The sequence below is a fragment of the Grus americana genome, chromosome 3 (genome assembly GCF_028858705.1).
Source record: "Grus americana isolate bGruAme1 chromosome 3, bGruAme1.mat, whole genome shotgun sequence".
NCBI classification, from domain to species: domain Eukaryota; kingdom Metazoa; phylum Chordata; class Aves; order Gruiformes; family Gruidae; genus Grus; species Grus americana.
The window spans coordinates 80,286,255-80,307,608 of NC_072854.1; the positions used below are offsets into that span (position 1 = coordinate 80,286,255).

At 37.1% G+C, this 21,354-nt stretch overlaps 1 protein-coding gene across 4 annotated transcripts in view; it reads left to right on the plus strand.

Annotated features, from left to right (window-relative positions):
* Nucleotides 1–19,069, plus strand: part of TTC13 (tetratricopeptide repeat domain 13) — a 41,340-nt gene extending 22,271 nt beyond the window's left edge. For 2 of the 4 annotated variants that reach the window (XM_054822663.1, XM_054822665.1), the window contains 11 exons: nucleotides 125–255; nucleotides 586–718; nucleotides 1,219–1,311; nucleotides 5,475–5,558; nucleotides 7,039–7,123; nucleotides 9,444–9,553; nucleotides 10,930–11,065; nucleotides 11,798–11,877; nucleotides 13,038–13,116; nucleotides 15,020–15,099; nucleotides 18,890–19,069. In XM_054822663.1, coding sequence (XP_054678638.1) covers nucleotides 125–255; nucleotides 586–718; nucleotides 1,219–1,311; nucleotides 5,475–5,558; nucleotides 7,039–7,123; nucleotides 9,444–9,553; nucleotides 10,930–11,065; nucleotides 11,798–11,877; nucleotides 13,038–13,116; nucleotides 15,020–15,099; nucleotides 18,890–19,013 — 1,135 coding nt within the window. In that variant the 3' untranslated portion in view covers nucleotides 19,014–19,069. The remainder of the gene's footprint in view (nucleotides 1–124; nucleotides 256–585; nucleotides 719–1,218; nucleotides 1,312–5,474; nucleotides 5,559–7,038; nucleotides 7,124–9,443; nucleotides 9,554–10,929; nucleotides 11,066–11,797; nucleotides 11,878–13,037; nucleotides 13,117–15,019; nucleotides 15,100–18,889) is intronic. The other 2 variants (XM_054822664.1, XM_054822666.1) reach the window with 1 other exon arrangement.
* Nucleotides 19,070–21,354: the final 2,285 nt, after the last annotated feature.

Here is a 21,354-nt window from a genome sequence, read left to right on the forward strand (position 1 = left end):
GTATACTGCTTTCAAGTATTTCTCACACAAATGGTATTGATTATCAGACAAACAAATCTGTGTTGTAACTTTCAGGACTTCTGTTGCTGAGTTATGTCTGATGCATGTTTTTCTCCTCTGTAAGAGATGTGTTATTTCAGAGTTTTGAAAGCTATAAGCCTGAGGTGCAAGAACTCATATGTGTAGCTGATCATCTGGGTTCCATGATGCAGTATGAGACACCAGGATTTCTTCCAAATAAAAGAATACATAGAGGTACACTGAAAATGCTCTGTAAATTTGAGTGTGTGTGGGGGAGAAATTAGTGTGGTGATAATTTAATGCTATACCTTTTGCTGTCTGCAAATTAATTTTATGCTCTGTTCATTTAAAATCAGATTAAAAGTTTAAAATAATCATTATGTCAGCAGTTTTTTGACCTAATTGGGGACTAGAAATCATGATCTCCCAGATTTTATTGAAGTTGGCAATTCTTTTCCTGTAAATACATAACTTTCCTATCTGTACAACAACAAGTGTTTGGCTGTAATTGGTTTTCTGTTTGTGGTGTTTGTCCCTCTCTCCACCTCCCCCCTCCCCCCCCAGCAATGGGATTGGCCACTCTAGAAGTAATGCAAGCTGTGCAGCGGACTTGGGCAAACTCAAAGGTTCGGATGAATGGAAAAACCAGACTGATGCAGTGGAGAGATATGTTTGATATTGCTGTGAAGTGGCGAAGGTAATGGTAAAAGAAGAGAGAGAACAAGCCTTATGTTGGTTGTAATAATGATTCATGAGTCAGTTAACCGAAGGGCTGGAGTCAGAGGAGAAAATGAACGCTTGCTACCGCTCTGTAACCAGAAAGTGTTCTGATAAAAGAGAAGGATGGTTTAGGTACAAGGAGCATACTTTTGAAAGTACTCCATTTTTCCTCTTTTTTTTAAGAGGGAAAGAATTGGGAATAGCATTTTCTGGTTGAGGCAAAGCTGTGAAAGACCGTAGGATACATTGCAGCTTAGGCTAACAAAGACTAACAGTTTAAACCCTAGCAACATAAAATGCTTATGAGTTCAGTTTTTTCTTATGAAAATCGTACATGTGTTTCAAGAAAAATTTTCTTTTTTATGATCTCTGAATTCTAACTTTTGCCTAAAATTATTCTGTGTGTGAACAAAGCTCAATTAAAAATATTGCATGAAGTGAAATGTAGGCCAATATTAATGTCCTTTGTCTTTGTAGGATAGCTGACCCTGACCAGCCTGTGCTTTGGTTGGACCAAATGCCTGCCCGAAGCCTTAGCAGAGGTTTCAATAATCACATTAACTTAATCAGGTATGAGAGCTTTACCAAACAGCCTTCCCACATACACAAAGGGACTGTACTAAAACTTACCCATGGTTCATGAAACAGTGCATTACAGTATTGAATGTATGTGTGCTTATTATTTTGCTTTAATATTTATTTTATATTTTCTAATGGAATGTTTGGGTTTTGCGCACCTCAAATTTTCCCTCATGGCATTTTCTCTTTTTCCTGAATTTCAATTGTACAACTGAGTTATAGCAAGATCTAACTAAGATCCAGAAGATGCATATTTTTATGTGCAGTTTTTAATTCCCAAATTACCTTAAATGTAAAAATCAGATTAAATTCATCACGGTTGTAATTTTTGCAAATGCTGCTTCTCAAAGGTGGTGGCAGCAGTAATGAAACAATGCTGTTCTACTAGCTTTAATAGCAATTTACAGTAGAGAGGAAAAATGTAGTTGTTCTTGTTGTTTTCAAAACAGGCCAAAGTAAAGCAAAAAATAAGTAACTTGTGAAAGGTAACAGTTGCACTTTCAAACAAAGGTAAAATTTAAAAGATTCAACCACTGTTGTACGTTCCATCTTCTCCCATGCTGCAAGACTGGGTATTGTAGTCATGACAGTGCTACCTCCCGTGAACTGGTGGAAACGTGAGAGACTCAATGTGGCAACATCACTGTCAATCACAGGAGCAGAGTGTGTTTGTGTAAGTCAGTATGTAGCCAGGTTTCATCTTATTTCTCCCTCTCTACCATGAGAAGTATTGAATCTTTGATCTGTCCTTCTGCTTTTATATCTCTTTCTTTTTTGAGATGATGTCTGGAAAAAAGGAGGATAAGGGAAGCAAAGCCTTCTCAAGAATTACTTCAGGCAGAGAAAAACAGTGATATTCTAATGTTCACATACAAAGGCTAATGAGAATTTGTCCACACCCTTCCGATCTGTGGAATGGACTCTAGCGGCCTCCACTTTACTTTAGGGAGTGATTACAATATAGTGTTAAACTCCAATCCAGATCAGTAGTTGCCTTGCAGGATGTGCTGCTTCTTGAACAGTCTTATGCTCAGGCTTTCTTCCAGCCACATGTTACATTTGGGCTCCAAGCTCTGTCCATCTTTGCTGTTGCTGCATTTCTCTTATAACACATATGATGCAGCAGGAACCACAACCATCTGTATTTTGAGACAAAGATGCATTCCATACATAATCTGTTTTTTCCTGATTTTATTTTAAATAGGAGAGTAAAAGCTTAATTTCTAGGTGATCTGTGCTGGCAGAAGGACACTTGTGTAACAACACTTGATTACCATGCTGAAAATAACAAACATTAATCTGGGGAAATGCGTCCCTGTACAGGATCTCTGTGTCAGCAACTCTGTTTTGCACTGGCCAAAGTACTGCACTTGTTTTCCTCTCATCAGAGAATGCGAGCAAAATTCATGACTTACTGTTCCAGCTGTTTTGGTGATTTCATAGAAATCTGAAATAAGCTTCATGAACATTCAGAATGGTGGGCTCAGCTTTGACTTTTGGGGATCTCATCAGCATTTTAGTCCTGCTTTTTTGATAGCTAGGCAGTGGTTCTCTGAAAACTATGGATTTGGCACTTTTTTTGGAAGGAACAATAGATTTGAAGCAGCCTAAATACCACTGCCTTAGGAGTTGATAATACTTTAGTACTGGATCGTGATTACATCCTTTCTGATTCTGGAAAGCTGTACTTGTTTGATCATTCTGTATCCCAAGCAATAGCTGCTTTCACTGGTCAGCTTTCCATAGTGATTTGTTTCTGCTTTTGGATTCCCTCCTGATGATTTCACATGAGGTGAGGGATAAAAGAAAGTAATATATTAAGTGGTAATAGTGGGTTTTTTAATTTATTTTATTTTACTTTGAAACATGCTCTAGTCCATTATGATTTCTAAATGACAATTTACTCTTTATGCAGATCTGTATAATCCATTATCTCCTTCTTGCATTACTCAGCTCTAAACTGGCTGCTGATTGAAAATATTAATAGGCTACGTAGCTAACACCTTGTTGTTGATAACTGAGATCACTTTATGATCTTTTGACTTTTTCAGGAAGACATACATTGCTTTATATTTGGCTTATGTTTTGAAAGTTATTCTCATAACTGTATGACTAAGGCTGAATTCTTTCTGTAGCATGGCTACTTGAAGACCAGGTGTAATAGTAGATTATTTAGGCTGACAAATGGCAGCCTTCATGGCTATTAAATATACAAAGATATAAGCTCTTCAGTCAAATGAGAAGTGTAACAATAGTAGTTGGGTGTTCTTTTAGTATTCATAACAGATCTAGTCACGCTGAGCTCAAACTGTCTCTAGATTTTGTTTGGTCCAGATAGTACACCAGGAATTTCTGTGTGCACAAATATTTGGATTAGATAGCTATTAACATAACCTTTTTCTTTACTCAGAATTCTTTGCATTTAAAGTCCGTTATTGTTCAGAGATTCCTGTCAAATGTCTTGGCATGGAGGCACTAGCATTCAGTGACTGCTGAATTAAAGTTTCTTTTCCAGAGTGGCAAAATGTTTGGAGTGTGTCAGAAAACAAAAACATTTTTGTTTATTTTGAGTAAATTTGGGGACCTTTTGTTAAAGGTGTATAAGAAACATCTGGTGCTTCACAATGTTTGATAGGCTTCCAGATCTTTGCATTCTCAAGATGCAAATATATTAGCTGTCACTACTTCTTCATGGATCTATAGACAAGTGTGACTTTGGCTTATCTCCTTTCTGGCTTAAATGATCAAAGCTACCAAGTTTCATTTAAAGTAGAGAAAATGTTTTTGAAAGCTTAATTTATTTTCATACGCAAAACAAGGATTTGGTATCAGCTAAACATTAATGATTATTAAAAAAATTAAGACATTCTCTTGAACACCACTACTTTTGAATTCTTGATGGTAGTATTTATTAAACGAGGAGAAAGAGTGGGAATAAACACAAATCACTTCTGACCACCCACCAAAAGTCTTTTCTTGGTACTACTGCTTCTAGATGGCATTACAGAATGATAGGTATGGTTTGGATGTATTTTCCAAGGTGCCACTAAAGGAAAATGCAGTTCCTTACACTGACACGCTTCTGCCTGTTGTACAGATTTATTTTTTTTCATACAGATGGAAAATGATGGGACGTACAACAAGGGCAAATTATGAATATAGATTTTTCTTCATCCTTCTGCTTTCCCTACCTCCCTTTCCTATGTGCAGATATGTATATGTATTCTATCCTGTTCAGGTTTTTAAAGCCTGATTCTGCCATTATTCTGAGACTAGGCCTACTAAAGTGAGACTATCGACACTAGACAGGGACTTAAGCTGCTGAAAATCACTTAGAGTGGGGAAAAAAGCTAGGTGTACACACCTTCCTGTGATTGACAGTGGTTTTGCTTCCTCAGAGCGCGATAACGTTTGCTTTATAAAATCTTGTTTTGTAGACTGGGAGAAGAGGAAGGACTCCTACAAATGCAATAATGGTATGTAATTTCTCCTCTCAGAGTGGTTATAATCCTAGCAGGTTTCTACCAAGTTTTTAATGTATATTTTTTTCCTTAGTAGTCCAAGGGAAAAACAAGACCTTTTTGATGTTTTTGTTTAACAGTTACTACTTGTAACTGTTAGGAGTCAAAGCAAAATTACTTCAATATAGAGGGACATAGGTGAATAAAGAAAAATGTATGTGGCCTGTCAGAGCAGATCAGCAAATATATTGGCAAATACATAAACTGGAGAGTGTTGGTTCTCAAAGTAAATAAACGTGCAGATTGAGAATTCTCTCCTAGTTCTGCAAGATCTATGAGTGTAAGTGACTAAGAAAGATTATGTCCTTGTACAAATTGATAATTGTCATAGAGATAAGATTTACTGGATGTGGGCACACTGAAAATGGGGAAATATGCATGAAGTGTAGTTTATCAGAGAACAGCAACACTAATGATACGTGAGCTTTTGCAAGTTCACTATGGAACCTATATTCAAAAAGGGGGATGAGCAATTTACCAATTCAGACAAACCTCTAGTTCATTCCTTAAATTTACAAAGCATCTATGAATAAAATTCTGTCAAATATTAATGAGTGATATTTGTGTCTTAGCCCTGGAATGCTGGGTTTAAAAATAAGACTTTATAAAAACCTTTTTTCCTTTTCTTTGTAGGGGACAGGTCATTAACATGCGGTACCTGGAATATTTTGAGAAAATTCTTCATTTTATCAAAGACAGGATCCTTGTTTATCATGGGTAAATTACTGATTTCTTTTTTTTTTCCCCCCCTTCAGTCCCCTGGTAACACTGATTTGAAACTTACACAATATTCATTCTGGAAAGTCTGAGGGATATTTTCTTAATTTTAGTAAGCTCTAGTTTTCTTAGTATCTATAATTGTCTTATTTCCTATTGGAAATGCAAAATCTTGTTCATTGCCTTGTAAAGAAACTTAAACTAATAGGAAAAAACATTGTGAATTACAGTATAGCTAGAAATTAGTAACTGTGGAATTTGTACCCACAGTTTTGACATGAGTGGGGTTCAATTAATTTGAAAAATAAGATTTATTAAAGAAGTTAGATTTCCTTCTGATAGAATAGAGTGCAGTTTATCTGAATATTGAGAAAAAATTTCTTGAATAGTAGGAGTGAGGAAAAAACAGAAAAGCAGATATGGAAGGTAATTTTAATTAAAACTGGTGTTTGACAAGTAGTTTTAAAAGAGCAGAGAATCTTTACTACCTGTTATGTAGATGGGTTGGTAGACTTTGTCCTGGAACAGAAGACAGTTGTAGAATCTTGAATGAAAGAATGTGACTAAAGGTAATCTGAAAATTGATGTTGGCATCTGTTTCAAACTTTGATCATTTTTTTTAATGAATAACATCTCTTCCCCATGTGTGGCTTACTTGTGGCAACAGTGTTCTGATAATGTTAAAAATTAAGAAACTCTCTTAGCTTTAAACCCTCTAATTTTGCTTTGGCCTTGTAAGTTTTATTAAATATTGAGTTCTGTTTTTCAATTGCATTATGCTACTTAAATATCAAAAAATGAAAGTGCAGAAAATCCTTCTAAGAGTTGAAAACATTTAAGTGTTAGAAAATTTGATAGTTACTGAAGATACGTAAGTTCTGTAGTAACTGGGAGGTCTTTCCTCTACTGGGAGAAAGTTTTTTTCAGAGCCAGCAGCATTTGACCTTAAACCAGAGCAATTTGTGCTGTGATTTTTAGAATAATTCTGTTCTTTAAAATCTGAGTGTACAGAAATTAATAAATATTAGAGCACTAGTTCAATATGTTTCTTCATGGTCCAGCTGTGCCTACATCTGTAGTATTTACATACCTTTGAGGCTACACAGATGCATATATTTTGAGAATATTTCTAACATTAACTGTATTTTTCTTCCATCTTTCTTCATCAACAACAACCTGCTGCCCACGCACTCATGCAAACACTGTTTAATGCTTTAGAGTACCCAATATCAAATGAGTAAGATAAACTTGAAGTTGAGGTTTGAAGTTGAAAAAAATAAGCTGAGCTGATATAGGAGGAAATTACTTTTTGAAGAATAGGAGAGCATGTGGCCAGGTATGAAGGAACTATTTTTCAGAAAAGAAATAATTAACTTTCAATAACTCATTCCACTATGGCTAATTAGGTTAAAGCTCGATGGATTGCCAGAAGTGCTACATGTGTTCAACCATTACGATTCCATATTTAATTTTTTTCCAGTGCTAATAATCCAAAAGGACTATTAGAGGTTCGAGAAGCTTTGGAAAAGGTACATAAAGTAGAAGATCTTCTTCCCATAATGAAGGTAAATTAAAGAAAAACTTCAAAATATGATAAAAATAATAAAATGTATTCCGGGAGATATACAATTCCTCAGAATATAACCATTGTGTATAAGCCTAAAATGAGTAACTGGAAACACTAACTCAGGTTATTTCAAATCTGCATATGTAGGGTATAACCTTCCCTTTGATATATGCAGACACGTGATGTGTATTTGAAAGTCTTGGCCCAGCTGTGAGTTGGTAAAGAAATGACAGGAAAACAAAATGTTTAACGTAGTTCTTTTTGAAGCCAGCCTTATCAGCCTGGAGGGTTTGTTGTCAGGTCCCCCACGATGAGCTCACAGTATGCCTGTACAGTATGAAGGAAGAAACTGAAGATGTGTCTCTGAAAGATTAGGAACACGGAAGCTCTTTTTACCTTGGGTTCATTGGTACAGGTCCGTACGTGGTGGGGCTGGCAGGGGGAAATGGGGAATAGTTGCCCTTAGTGACTGATAGCTAATCTGAAATGAAATACTGGTTTACATGGTTTTGCTTTGGAAGAGTGTCAGAAAAAGAGTGGGGAAACCAGCAGGTTTTCTTCTTGCTGGTGGTGGCCCTTCATAGAAAGGCTTTAGATATATTGTGTATAAAATGATTTATACTCTTAAGTAGTAAGGCTAGAGTTGGGTTTAAGTAACAGGTCTTCCCCCACTCCCCTGAATTAATTTAGGATGAGCAGTGTGTAAGTATTTGGTTCAAGGGAAATGCTGTTACAGAGTATTTCTTTTTAAAGGATTGGACAGGATTTTATTTAGAATAGAATAAAATTTGGGAAGAAATGGTTATTCTAGAGACAAACTCATTGCTTTCTTATCGGGTGTGTCCACATTGCAATTTCATGTCTAAGCAAAGCTGATGGATTGCTGTAGAACAGAGCTCCCTGAAGATACATTCCTGCTCCTACTACTGATAGACCGACTGGGTTTGTTCATGGTAGTAGTGCTAACTCACTTGTGCACTACAGTTATCTTTACAGAAGTTACATGGCTCAGGCACTACATTTTTCTATGTTGGGTTTCTTTTTATATATGTTTTGCTAATATAAGTGTATTCAAAGAACATACCATTATTTTGGAGGTCCTTTTTATATTGCTGTCTTGTTCTTGGCCTTGAAAGATGAAGCCAAGTGGATACTAACTGAACCTAAACAAAAAGTTGTGGTGAAGAGGTAGTAGATGTTGGGGTGGATAGACAATTAAGTGTTCCCTACTGACACACAAATGTGCAAACAGGGCCCTGTAGAGCACCTAATATGGCCGCTGTTGAATTGTAGGCCAGAAAAAATGCTATTAGCGGAGTTAAAAATATAGGTTACTCCAAAAGGATGATGAAAGTATATGAGCAGAGTGGACTCTACATGACTTATTTCAAAATAAATGTCTCAACTGGCAGCAAATATTTTTCCTGGTTTTCATAACCTGTACATTTTGCTCTTTGCAAATTTTGAATTTCCTGTATCCCATTCCAAATTGTATCAAAGTGGAATGCTGTTTCTCATGAGAGGCTTTTAGATTTGTTTCTTTAAAATAAATGCAGTGTCTTTAAACAAAACGTCCTGGATCACAAGTTCTATCTTAAAATAAATAATTGCCTGAGTAATTCATTCAACACTATTGCATAATAGTCATTAATAGTGCCTGTATAAAATGAATGTCTGCTAATACTGATGTAGTTTGGTTATTTGGGTAGCTGGGGAATGTTGTATGTCAAAAGCTGGGCTTTTGGCTTTACTTAAATACAGTTTTGCCTGGTTTATGCAACTCTTTGGCTACAGTATTACACTTAGATAATGTAGCTTTGTAAAATTCTTAAACTTTGTGATATTTTTTTCCTTCTGATGAGGATAAACATTGAAACTGTATCACAGTTAAGGAATTGTTGCTGTGAGCTCTATTCTGGAATCCACACTTAGACTAATGCAGCTACTTCTTAGCGTAAACATAAAACAGGCTCTCAAATTCCTGCTTTTGCATTTACGTTGTTACACCAAGAGGTTATTATCAACATGCAACTTGGGGAGAAATCTGTACAACTTTAACTGCTTTGTACAGTTGCTTTTCATAAACAGTTCCACTTTATATTTGCTGTATAAAGTTGAATGTTAATATGCCTCATTCAGTATTTATGATTTCCATTCAGTAGGAAATAAAGGATAAATGAAATAATGTAGTTGACAGTAACTTTGTCCTGTTCCTTCAGTCTGTCCGTTTTCATTTCTGCTCCATGTATTTTATGTGTTTCAAAACAATAGCTAGGCAATCTGTCTCTGTTCACTCTAATATTTTTTTCTTTTGAAAGCAGTTTAACAGTAAAACAAGAGATGGGTTTACTGTGAACACAAAAGTCCCCAGCCTCAAGGATCAAGGGAAAGAATATGATGGGTTCACAATTACAATAACAGGAGATAAGTATGTTTGCTCTTTTCAGGGGTTCAGGTACATTAAGTAATGATGAAATACTAGCAATTCATCTTCTCAAATGCCAGTTCTACTTGCATAAAGTGGATTTTGGTTTTTCACTAGTGGCATTTTTGTAAATAACTAAAAAATTCGTTCGAGGACTTCTGATTCCTGTTGTGTTCCCTAACAAAGAGGGAATATGGATAACATTGATGGAGTAGGCCCAGTTGAGATATGATTCTCTAGCATATAGCACAAAAATGAAGAGACACCTTGTTATTCATCTTAGACTATAAAAATGCCTAAAGGAGAAAAATCTCAAAAACCTCAGTCTTTATCCATAGCTAAATACATTTCCTGTTGTGAGACCTTATCTGTTATGGTGATTGAAAAGTCCTGAATGGAGTGGAAATTTCTATAATCTAAGAATGGAGGAGACTCTTTTCTATTTGGATTTTTGGCCTTTTTTTATGTTTATTTTTGAGATGTTTGCAGATCTTCTATCTGGAAATACCAATTTAAATAGTACCGGAATGTATGAGGATACATTCAGGAGGCTTTGGGCCACTCTTTGGGTGAGATAGTAGATTTCTCACTTTATGGCTCCTTGTCTTCCTGAAGAATGAGCATTAATCTGAAGCTCAGAAGCTCTGTCCTACTACTAACTAAAAACTTTGGCTTATGGGATTTAAAATTCTGTGCATTGGAATTTTTCCCAAAATTTGTGTGCTTCTGATGAGTGGCATGGAAGCCAAACTTCTTTTCTAAAATGTTAACTTATCTCTTGGTTTTGAATTCTATGTACTAAATCGTATGCCTATATACAGTGAAATAGCAGTAAATATATGGCCTCATGGTTTTGGGGAAAACATTTTGGTGTCAGTAAAATGGTCTAACTTTGTTCTGTATCAGTCAGTTTGTTTTGATCCATAGTTTGTAACTATGCTTTTTATACCAAAACATTTCCATTTTGGTAGTTTAAAAGTTAACAAAACTACACTTTACATTCTATACAAAAATCTGAAGCCCATGAAGATATTTTAAAAATTTCATATTTCTTATTTTTATCTACCTTTTAAGAGAAACACTGATGCTTGTTAGTTATTCTTCAATGGAAATACTTCATTTGTGATTAGACAGCAATCTTTGTCTTCTTTCAGACAAACTTACAATGTGACAAAACATTTTTAATTCAGTGATGTTTTTATTTATTTTAACTAAAAGGAGAGCAATCCACATAATCTCCTGCTTAAGGAAAAAATATAGGAAGAAGGTTACGATGTAATATTTAACTGTAGTACATTTGTAACTTACCCTGAATATTAGATTATGCATCAAGTTCTGTTCAAAAAATTTCTTACTTTTTTTTTTCATCTACTTGATAGAGTGGGGAACATACTATTTTCGGTAGAAACTCAGACAACAGAAGAGAGAACACAGCTGTATCACGCAGAAATAGATGCACTATATAAGGATTTAACAGCTAAAGGAAAAATTCTAATTCTGTCTGCAGAGCTGGGGGTAAGGCTGTTTTAATGGAAATGATTAATTCCTTGATGAAATTCTACTGTGGGTTTATACCTTCTGTTTAACAGTCACTGTTCTAATAATTTTTGACAGAGATCTTAAGTAATAAAACCAACTGCTTGCTTAAACTCAATTATGACAAATACCGTAAGAAGTTGCCATCATTCTATCTGTTACTTTAAAACTTGCTATGCTTTGCTGCAGTAATAGAGAGTGTCCAGACAAGGTCTCAATATCACAGTCTGTTCCTTTTTTTTTTTCATTCTTTCCTCCCCACCTCCACTCCTTATTTTCTTTATTTTTCTCATGAGCCTGTGTTCACTGTTTCATCATCCTTATAAGCACTACTTAGGATTCAGCTCACGGTGGCTACATATAAGATGAGAAGTAGCACGAATTCTTGAGAAGCACTAGAGTTGTGTTTGTGTTGATTTGTGTTGCAATGAGAAGCTGACTGTATTTGAGCTTGTGCTTTCCGTTTTTCATTCTTTAACACAACGTAGATGAACTGTGTTTCACCTAAATTTTAAAAGTATAACAAAATAATTTGCTTAAACATCTGTTAATCAGACTTCAACTTCTCAGATTGACATTTTTCACATTTGAAATGGTTCTTTTAAAAAATAATCACAGTACTGTAAGACTTTCCAATATGTATTCCTTTATATGGTATTATCTGACTATGAAACTATCTTTAATTCACTTTTGTTTTTCCCTCTTGCTTAGGAAGTAGATGCTGTTTGCAACTTGATCCTGTCATTAGTTTATTACTTCTATAATTTAATGCCACTTTCAAGAGGATCTAGGTTAGTGATTGTCTTTATCATGTCTGTTATCTTGGATGCAAGCTGTAAAATGTCCACGTGTTGCAGTATCTTAATATTTTTTTTTAATATAAAAAGAGCTTAAAAAGTTCTGGGTTGAGCAGTGTGTCCTGCAGAGTCTCACATTTTGTGCTGCTATAATGATGGGTACTGACTTAGTACTGTTTTAAAAGCTAGTTTGTAATTGCTGATGGTAACTATTCATAGCTGCATGTATATTTAAAATGATGAGTAGTCTGTATTTATAGACTTCAGCTCACAGATTGAGAAGTGTCATTTTTAAATTGTAATGCTTGGGTTCCTAATCTATATTATGTTACACCACTGTAATTTCACTCAAACTTTACCAAAACATGTATTTAAGATGAAATATACTTTGTGATAACTTGGTTTAATAAAATACACTAAAATATTATTTTAGTAATTTATTGCAACTGTTAGGGTCAACAAATGAAACTCTAGAATAAAGTCCCACATGTTGCAGGTCTCTTCACGTGAAATTTTAATTCAAACTTGGCTACATCTAAGACTATTATGAATGTCTGTTCCACAAAGCACTTAAGATCTTTAAGCTTATTAAACACAGTTCAGTAGAAAATAAAATTTTAAAAATCCTGAGACTTCATTTTTATAATCAGACTTTGACTTTATCTTACAGAATGTAAAAATTAACAGAAATTCTGTCTGAGTTTCACAATAAAAAAAATTAAGTTAAATCTAAAAAAATAAAGTTAAGTAACTGAACGGCTTTACAGTGCCTCTAGCTCTGTTGCAGTAGAGTTCATAAACTCTTCTGGGCTACAACTAAGTTTCCTGGGAACAGGAGTTTGCTTTGTTTTCAGCTCTGTGGAGACTTATGAGTTCTTAAGTCTAAAATTACAATTCTGGCTACATTAGAAACAGTGCTCTTCAGTAGTTAAACTCCATAGGATCATAACTTCATTCCAGTGACATTGGAAAGTAACGGCGATTTCACTTTTTAAGTGTTTCGTACTTGTTTTTACTTCTAAAATAAAGTAACTAGCACAGTAATTTGTACTAGCCTTCTATGAAACAGTACTGTATTTTATTTGTTTTGTAGTCTAACATTATGGAAAGACTTTTACTATACTTATTTGTGGGTTTTGATTATTTTTTTTAAGTGTGATAGCTTATTCAGTGATCATGGGAGCGCTAATGGCAAGTGGAAAAGAAGTATCAGGAAAAATCCCTAAAGGCAAGGCAAGTATCAGAATAGACTGGTTCAGTCATGATGAAGTAATACTTGTAAATATGAGGAAGGAGCTGTAAGAATGAACAGAAGTTGCACGCTGGTTTACTGGAGATGGGTTAGCTGCGTACTGTGGTGTCTTGCAGCCTGGGAGAGTTTTGAAAATTTCATTACTGTTCTGACAGCAGGTGAGATTTAGAGGTAGTATGTGCAATAATTGTGGTTAGTCAAATTGTAGCAGTTTGTCCCCCACAATAATGACATATTTGTAACCGAAGCATCTCTAGTGTGCTGAGCTACTCTTTCCAGCTTTCTTTGAGAATGGTTCTGAGAATACTTGGGCAGAATTAGTGACTCTTATGGCAAACAGCAAAAATTTTCTGTCTTTGCCCTCAATGTATTCCAGAGCATTTAGGGCTTGGTAAGCAGAAATGTATTTGCAACTTCTCTTGATTTCTCTTCCCTCTCTGTATTCTGCTTAATTTAAAATAAGTTCTAGTTTTTAAGTGACTACATTTGAATATTATACCACTTTGTTCAATAAAGGGTTTCCCTTTATTCAACTATTGGTCTGTTAGCTGTGTTACCTTTTCAGCATGAAAGGAGAGCACATCTCTCTCTAACCTATTGCCAAAAGAATCAGTAAAATTCCAGTGAGAATCAAAGTTGTTCAGTATAATGAACTCCTAGTAGCTTTTAAGAGCAAACTTCACTTGCTTAGTAGCAAGAAAGCTTCCTTTTCAGTATGTCATTAAGCTGGTAACTTCACTGTTCTGTGGGAGTTCAAGCTAAGGTAAAAGACTTATGTGGGTTTTCTTATGCATCATCTTAGGACTTAATAGGGTAGTGCATTTTGCTTACTGATTGTATGCAAGCAAGAAGAGTTTCAGGATTACTAAAAAGCGGGATTTCTGACTTAGAGGAAGCTTTGGGGACACTTTTACATTTGAGGGGTTTTCCTGAAACAGAGTGCCTGAATTGGAAAAAACCAGTATTTTAGAAAAGTTTTCACCAGCTGGAAGAAATTGTTTTCCCCAGCTGAATGAAACTGGGATATCTTTTTTTATCTCCCCCCCCCCCCCCCCCCCCCCCCCCCCCCGCCCCCCGATTCCTTAGAAGGGTATATCTGGTCCCAAGCTTATGACAGCATGCATTATCAGTATGTATTATCAGGCTGCTCTGAAGACAAAGATGTTCAGTAGTCAAGAGCCCTGTTATTGCCTGGCAGGTCAGTCAGTAGCCACGGCCAGTGTAGCTTCCAGTGTTGGTTGTGGTGGGGTGTGCAAACCCACAGAGTGTTTTAGTGCCTGGCCTGCATGCTGACTTCCAAACTGGTGATGAGGGACTAAGTAGTCTGGACACCAGGAATATAGGTAGCATGCTCTCATAACCCTTGAATTCAGCCAAAGTTCACTGAAGCACAAACATATCAGCTTAAATGTCTCAGTACTACTGAACCAATGGTATTGACTGAACATTGTTTTGCTGAAAACTTATTTTCAGCTGTACATACCAAGTTGCACAGAGTTCTTGGCAATATGTAGTCAAACTTGTCTGAAAACCCACTGTCAGAAGAAGGAATACAGAATGCCTGGAAAGTCCAATATAAATCTACCAATTATGTGATACAATATTTTGCAGAATACAGTATGTAGAAATGAGAAATATCCCCATTTTATTTGGACATTGTAATAAAGGGCTGAAGACAGTCAATATTTTCTGGCACTGACTCATTGGTATAAACATCTTGTTAAGAGATAAAAAAATAACTAACTAGATTTTGTCACAAAGGCAGGATATGTTTTTAAAGTTGAATTTATACATTGAGAATATTTGAGGATTAACTTCTTGAAATTAGAGAACTTAAAACTTCTCTAACTTCTTAAGATCTTGTCTATTTTCTTGCATTTACAGCTGGTTGATTTTGAAGCAATGACAGCACCAGGGTCTGAAGCTTTTAGCAAAATAGCAAGGAGCTGGATGAATCTAAAAAGGTAAATCTTCTTGTTCAAATGGAGGGGGAAATAAAATATGAAAGACTTTATATGTAAAATTTAAACCTATACTAAAAGTGTTACTTACAAATTATGAGTTTAGTAAATGATTCAGTGTATTTTTTAACACTGTTTAGGAATTGATAAGACAAGATTTGAATTTACAAACATGGTATTTTATTTCTAGTCTAACAGAGCAATTAGTAGTCTAGACATGCAGTTATGTGAGTGTAATCCTCTGAGAAAATTATTTGGGTTCATGTTTTCTTCATTTTGTCTAGTGATCAAATTTGCCTTTTCATTGTTATTTTTTTATCATTAGTAAATCTGGCAATTGAGTGAACAAATCCCCTTCTTATGGATCTCTTCAAACTATATATCAAAAGTCATTTACTTATCCTTTAGTACTATTTTAATTTGGAGAATAAATATTTTCAAAGTAGATGGAAGTTTTGAATATGGAGAATGATGTTACTTATTTACTTACAACTGCGTGACTTTTGTATAATGCTTTAAAATTTTGATTTTTCACATGAATTTATTTTTGAATACTGAATTAATTCCTTGTCAGTGTTATGAATCTGGTGCACTTGATTTGTCTCTTAGTGGATATTCCCTATACAAAATCTTTAAAATTGTTCCAACAACAAAACCAGTTTTAGTATCCTTCAAGTCAGGGTCAGGATACTTAAAGGGTGCTGAGAAAACTGGCCGATGTCCTTACAAGGCCATCTATAATCTCTGAAAGGTTGTGCACATCAGGGGACATTCTTGGTGACTGCAAGAAAGGAAATCTTGCATCCACCTTCAAGAAGGCCAGAAGGACAACCCAGAGAAACTATAGGCTGGTGAGCCTCACTTTGGTCCCTGATGGAGTCCTGTAGGAAGGCATTTCAGGGTAGATGGAGAAGGTAACTGGAGACAGTCAACATGGGTTTACCAAACGTTGTGTGACCCAATATGATTGCTTTCTGTGATAAAACAACTAGATTTGGGGATGAGAAGAGAGCAATTGATGTTTATTTTCACTTGAGCAAGGACTACCACAATGCTCTCATACCAAGATAGCACATTATGGTCTGGAATGGACAGCTAGATGGATAAAAAGCTGTTTGGATAATCAGATTTAAGGGGTACTCAGCACTTCAGACCACATCTAGAATACTACATCCAGTTTGGGAGCAGCTGCAGTAAAGACTGTTATAAACTGGAGCAAATTCAGTAGAGAGTCACCAAGATGGTCAGGGAGTTGGAGCACATGCCTTAGCAAGAGTGAATAGGGCTTCTTCAGCCTGGAGAAGAGAAAGCTTTGACCTAACAGCAGCTTTGCAGTACTGTGAGTATTGAGAAAATGGAGCCAGGCAGCGCTTGGTGGGAGGACAAAAGGTAACATAAAATGAGAGTATCATTTTTGTTGGAAAAGACCTTTAAGATCATCGAGCCCGACTGTTAACCTAGCACTGCCAAGTCCACCACTAAGCCATGTCCCTAAGCACCACATCTACATGTCTTTTTTAAATACTTGTAGGGATGGTGACTCGACCAGTTCCTTGGGCAGCCTGTTCCAGTGCTTTGCAAACCTTTCAGTGAAAAAAATTTTTCCTAATATCCAATCTGAACCTCCCCTGGCGCTACTTGACGCCATTTCCTCTTGCCCTATCACTTGTTACTTGAAGCAACACCCACCTGGCTACAACCTCCTTTCAGGTAGTTGCAGAGAGTCATAAGGTCTCCCTTCAGCCTCCTTTTCTCCAGGCTAAACAACCCCAGTTCCCTCAGCTGCTCCCCGTAAGACTTGTGCTCTAGACCCTTCACCAACTTTGTTGCCCTTCTTTGGACACGCTTCAGCACCTCGATGTCTTTCTTGTAGTGAGGGGCCCAAAACTGAACACAGTACTCGAGGTGATACCTCACCAGTGTTGAATACAGGGGAACAATCACTTCCCTAGTCCTGCTAGCCACACTATTACTGACGCAAGCCAGGATGCTGTTGGCCACCTGGGCACACTGCTGGCTCATGTTCAGCCGGCTGTCGACCAACACCCCCAGGTCCTTTTCTGCCAGGCAGCTTTCCAGCCACTCTTCCTCAAGCCTGTAGCACTGCATGGGGTTGTTGTGACCCAAGTACAGGACCCAGCACTGAGCCTTGTTGAACCTCATACAGTTGGTCTCAGCCCATCAATCCAGCCTGTCCAGATCCCTCTGTAGAGCCTTTCCTCCCTCAAGCAGATCAACACTCCCGCACAACCTGATGTCATCTGTAAACTGACTGAGGGTGCGCTCAGTCCTCTCGTCCAGGTCATTGATCAAGATATTAAAGAGAACAGGCCCCAGTTCTGAGCCCTGGGGAACACCACTTGTGACCGGCCACCACCTGGATCTAACTCCATTCACCACAACTCTTTGGGCCCAGCCATTCAGCCAGTTTTTTATTCACCATTTTTATCAACTCATGCATTTTTTTTTAACACACATGAGTTGAAACAAGATTCAGACTGAGCATAATCTTTTCATCCTGAGACCCCCCAAGAGGCTGTGCAGTCTCTGTCCCTGGAAATTTTCAAGGCCTGACGGGATAAAGCCCTGACATGCTGGTCTGACTTGGCAATTGACCTTGCTTTGAGCAGGATGTTGGATCACAGATCTCCTGAGGTTTGGTCCAACCTGAGATGCTCTGAGAGCCTGAGGAACTCTGCAGCTGGTCTTAGTGCTGAATGTCTCATACTGATTAGTGTTGTTTAACTTCATTCTCAGTGGTTCTCAGGCTGGTGAATTTCACTAGACTATAAAATCTCTTCCTAAATGAAGAAGGCTATTAAGAAGACTCAAGGACATCTTTATCAGACTCAGGCTAAAAATCTACATGTAAATGCAGTCAAATTCAGCATTTAAGGAGTGATATTTTTAAACTACAGTGTAGCAAGTTGTGGTTTTTATTAAAAGTAGTCTGCACAAATATTGTGACTTGGTTGTCTTGGAAATATAAAATATTTATGACTCCCACAATTTTTACTGTAAATCTCCCAATTTATATACTCAACTTCTTTCTTAATCCTCTGTTCATGTCTCCTTTTTTCTTTTTTTTTTTTTTTCTTTTTTTAAGACATACTTTTCCCAAAGGGGAACTTCTGTCTTGGGAGCAAAGTCAGCTTAAGCCATTTCAACCCTACCTATGTGTTTCTGACCCTCTCAGTTGTACTGTTAAAATTTGTGGGAATCCATAGCAAACCAGATCAGGAAACTGATTTGTGTTAAAAATAACCTTCCCAAAACCAAAATTTATTTTTAACTGAGACTATTTCATAGCATAGTCCCACTGATAGTATTGCTGGCTCAAAGGAGAGGTGTATAATGGGTGAGAAATGAGCCAGAATAGAGAAAATGCTAAAGTTGGCTTTGCTTGATGGTGAGAAAAATATCTGTAGAACCACAGCCCAAATGATTTGAAATGATAGTATGAAGGTAATTGACCTGTGTGGCTAATTTATCTGTGGTAGAAGAATAATAGCGGGTAAGGTAGAGTAAGGCTTGAAGACTTAAAGCAGTAAAATTTTGCTTTAACTTCTGCCACTTCTGAATGCCCTTTTATGTAGTCGTCATTTTCATCCTGTATAGTGAGTGAGGAGATATGAGAAGCAAGAGCTGGTTGTGGGCAACAGATTCTTCACTTCAGGTCCCAAATTTGTTGGAGAAGGGGATGAAGAGAAGTATAAGCTAATGTGGTAACTTTCAGGTAACTCATAAAACTCAGCAAAAGATAAATAACTTTCTTTTTTTTCTCCTCTTTCAGTATTTCACCTTCTTACAAAAGCCTACCATCAGTATCAGAGACTTTTCCAACCCTGCGAACGATGATTGAAGTACTAAATACAGACTCATCTCATTGTCTAAAAAAAACTATAGTAGTTGTATAATTTATATAAATAAAAGACCAAGAGGTACTGCTTCATAAATTATTTTGAAGGGGAAATTATGGTCAAAATGGTTTGGTTTGATTTTTTTTGTTAGAGTAAACTTACTTGACTAGTTTTCACTAGAATAAAAAAAAATCTTTCCATGACCAATAATACTAACAAGGAAAAAAGTAGTAGAATAACTGATTTCTTGTATTGAGACATACTCTAACAGGAAATACAGTTGTTCAGGGGCCAAACTGAAGAGCAATAAGAAACTTCCAACACAGTTATGCTGTGAACATACTGCAGGTAAAAAAATCTATTTAAAAAAAAAGGGGCAGGGGTAATCTGCATTGGAAATACCACTATACTACTTCCCATTTGTTTTTTGGTTTGAGTTTGGTTTTTTTTTTTTTTCCAAAGCCTCTGTCTTCTGCATGGAAAACTTCATGAGCTGTACATGTGTGAGTAATTGGTAAATACACAGGGATTTCATGTAACGCAATCCAGTGGAGGAACAGATGTCAGCTTAAAAGAATGGGTTTCAGGAAAGCATCATTTGGAAACAAAAACAAACACATGACATATTTGGAGTTAGGCTCTTGGTGAGTAAATGTCAGAAACACAGCAACTGTACATCAGTCTCCCTTTCCAAGTACCCGGTGGTGGTGGTTGGCAGAAGATACCAATGGATTGATGATATATTGGGAGAGCTAGCTGGGGCTTCTGGGGTCGTGTTTGTTGGAAGGGCTCGGCGGCATTCTGGAAAGGCAGGGCTAATTCAGTTCAAATAACATGGGCAGTACCATGAACCAATTTCTGATTGTAATAGTGATGATATTTCTGGTGAGTCCTAACTGAATTATACTTATTTTAGCTTGAGCTCTGTGACTTTAAAGCTCTTTATCAGGTTAAGTGATTTCAGAAACAGCAAGCAGTGGTGGGGCAAATGTCTGGTTTCCTCAGTGGCTTTGATCAACTTTTTCTTTTTTCCTGCCTAAATATTCATTTCAGAAAACATAACAAAACTCTTCTGTTTTAGATACGGCTTTCAACTTGTTTAATACTGATGGTCTAAACTGTGATTCTGCTGCTATCACCTTTTATACAAATACTCTATTTTGCTTGCTTTCAGTTTTCCAGAGGCTAGGGCTTTCTTGGGCAATTGCAAAGATCTGTCCTAACCATGTAATATGAGATAAGCTAAAGCATAAGTTATTTTCCAAGGCAGAGGGGAAAACATCCTGCATGCCCCAAGCATACCAATAGCAGTGGTGTGGTTGCTTTTCTCTGGCTACAGCGCAGGGCAATCTCAATCCCCTCTTTAATGAAGAAAGAAATGTAGTGAGGCACCAAGAATGCTGATATAGGTGACCTACTTTAGTGGGACTGAAAACAAGGTCGATTTATTGATTTGAGAGTCTTTTCTTGATTATTGCACACAAGTATTTATCGGATTGAAAATGGACTCTGCGTGTGCGTCTAAGTTTGGGGGGGGGGCAACAGAATGCCACAAGCTAAGTTAGAAGCTTCTGTGAATATTGGCATCCGTTATAAGAAAAGCCCTGTTGATTTAGATTTCACTGTTTCTTATCTTGATCACTGGCAGAACAGGACAGCTATGGGTAACTAGAGACCTGAGTATTTACGTGTGTCATGGTTCAACCTCAGCTGGCAGCTGAGCCCCATGCAGCTGCTCACTTACTCCCCGCCAGTGGGATGGGGGATAGAATCATAAGAGTAAAAGTGAGAAAACTTGTGGGCTGAGATGAAGACAGTTTAATAGGTAAAACAAAAGCCACACACACAAGCAAATCCAAACAAGGAATTCATTCACCACTTTCCATGGGCAGGCAGGGGTTCAGCCATCTCCAGGAAAGCAGGGCTCCATCACATGTAACAGTTACTTGGGAAGACAAACACCGTAACTCCGAACATCCCCCGCTTCCTTCTTCTTTCCCCAGCTTTATGTGCTGAGCATGACATCATATGGTATGGGATATCCCTTTGGTCAGTTGGGGTCAGCTGTCCTGGCTGTGTCCCCTCCCAACTCCTTGTGCACCCCCAGCCTGCTCACTGGTGGGGTGGGGTGAGAAGCAGAAAAGGCCTTGGCTCTGTGTAAGCACTGCTCAGCGGTAATGAAACCATCCCTGTGTTCTCAACACTGTTTTCAGCACAAATCCAAAACACAGCCCCATACCAGCTACTATGAAGAAAATTAACTCTCAGCCAAAACCAGCACAGCATGTATGGAGGATTTTCAGAGACAGAAAATGAATCACAGAAAGTGGATGCATACTCCGTCTACATTAGCAAGCAGTGCATCCCACCCGGTATGAGTAGCTCACTTCCTGCATTA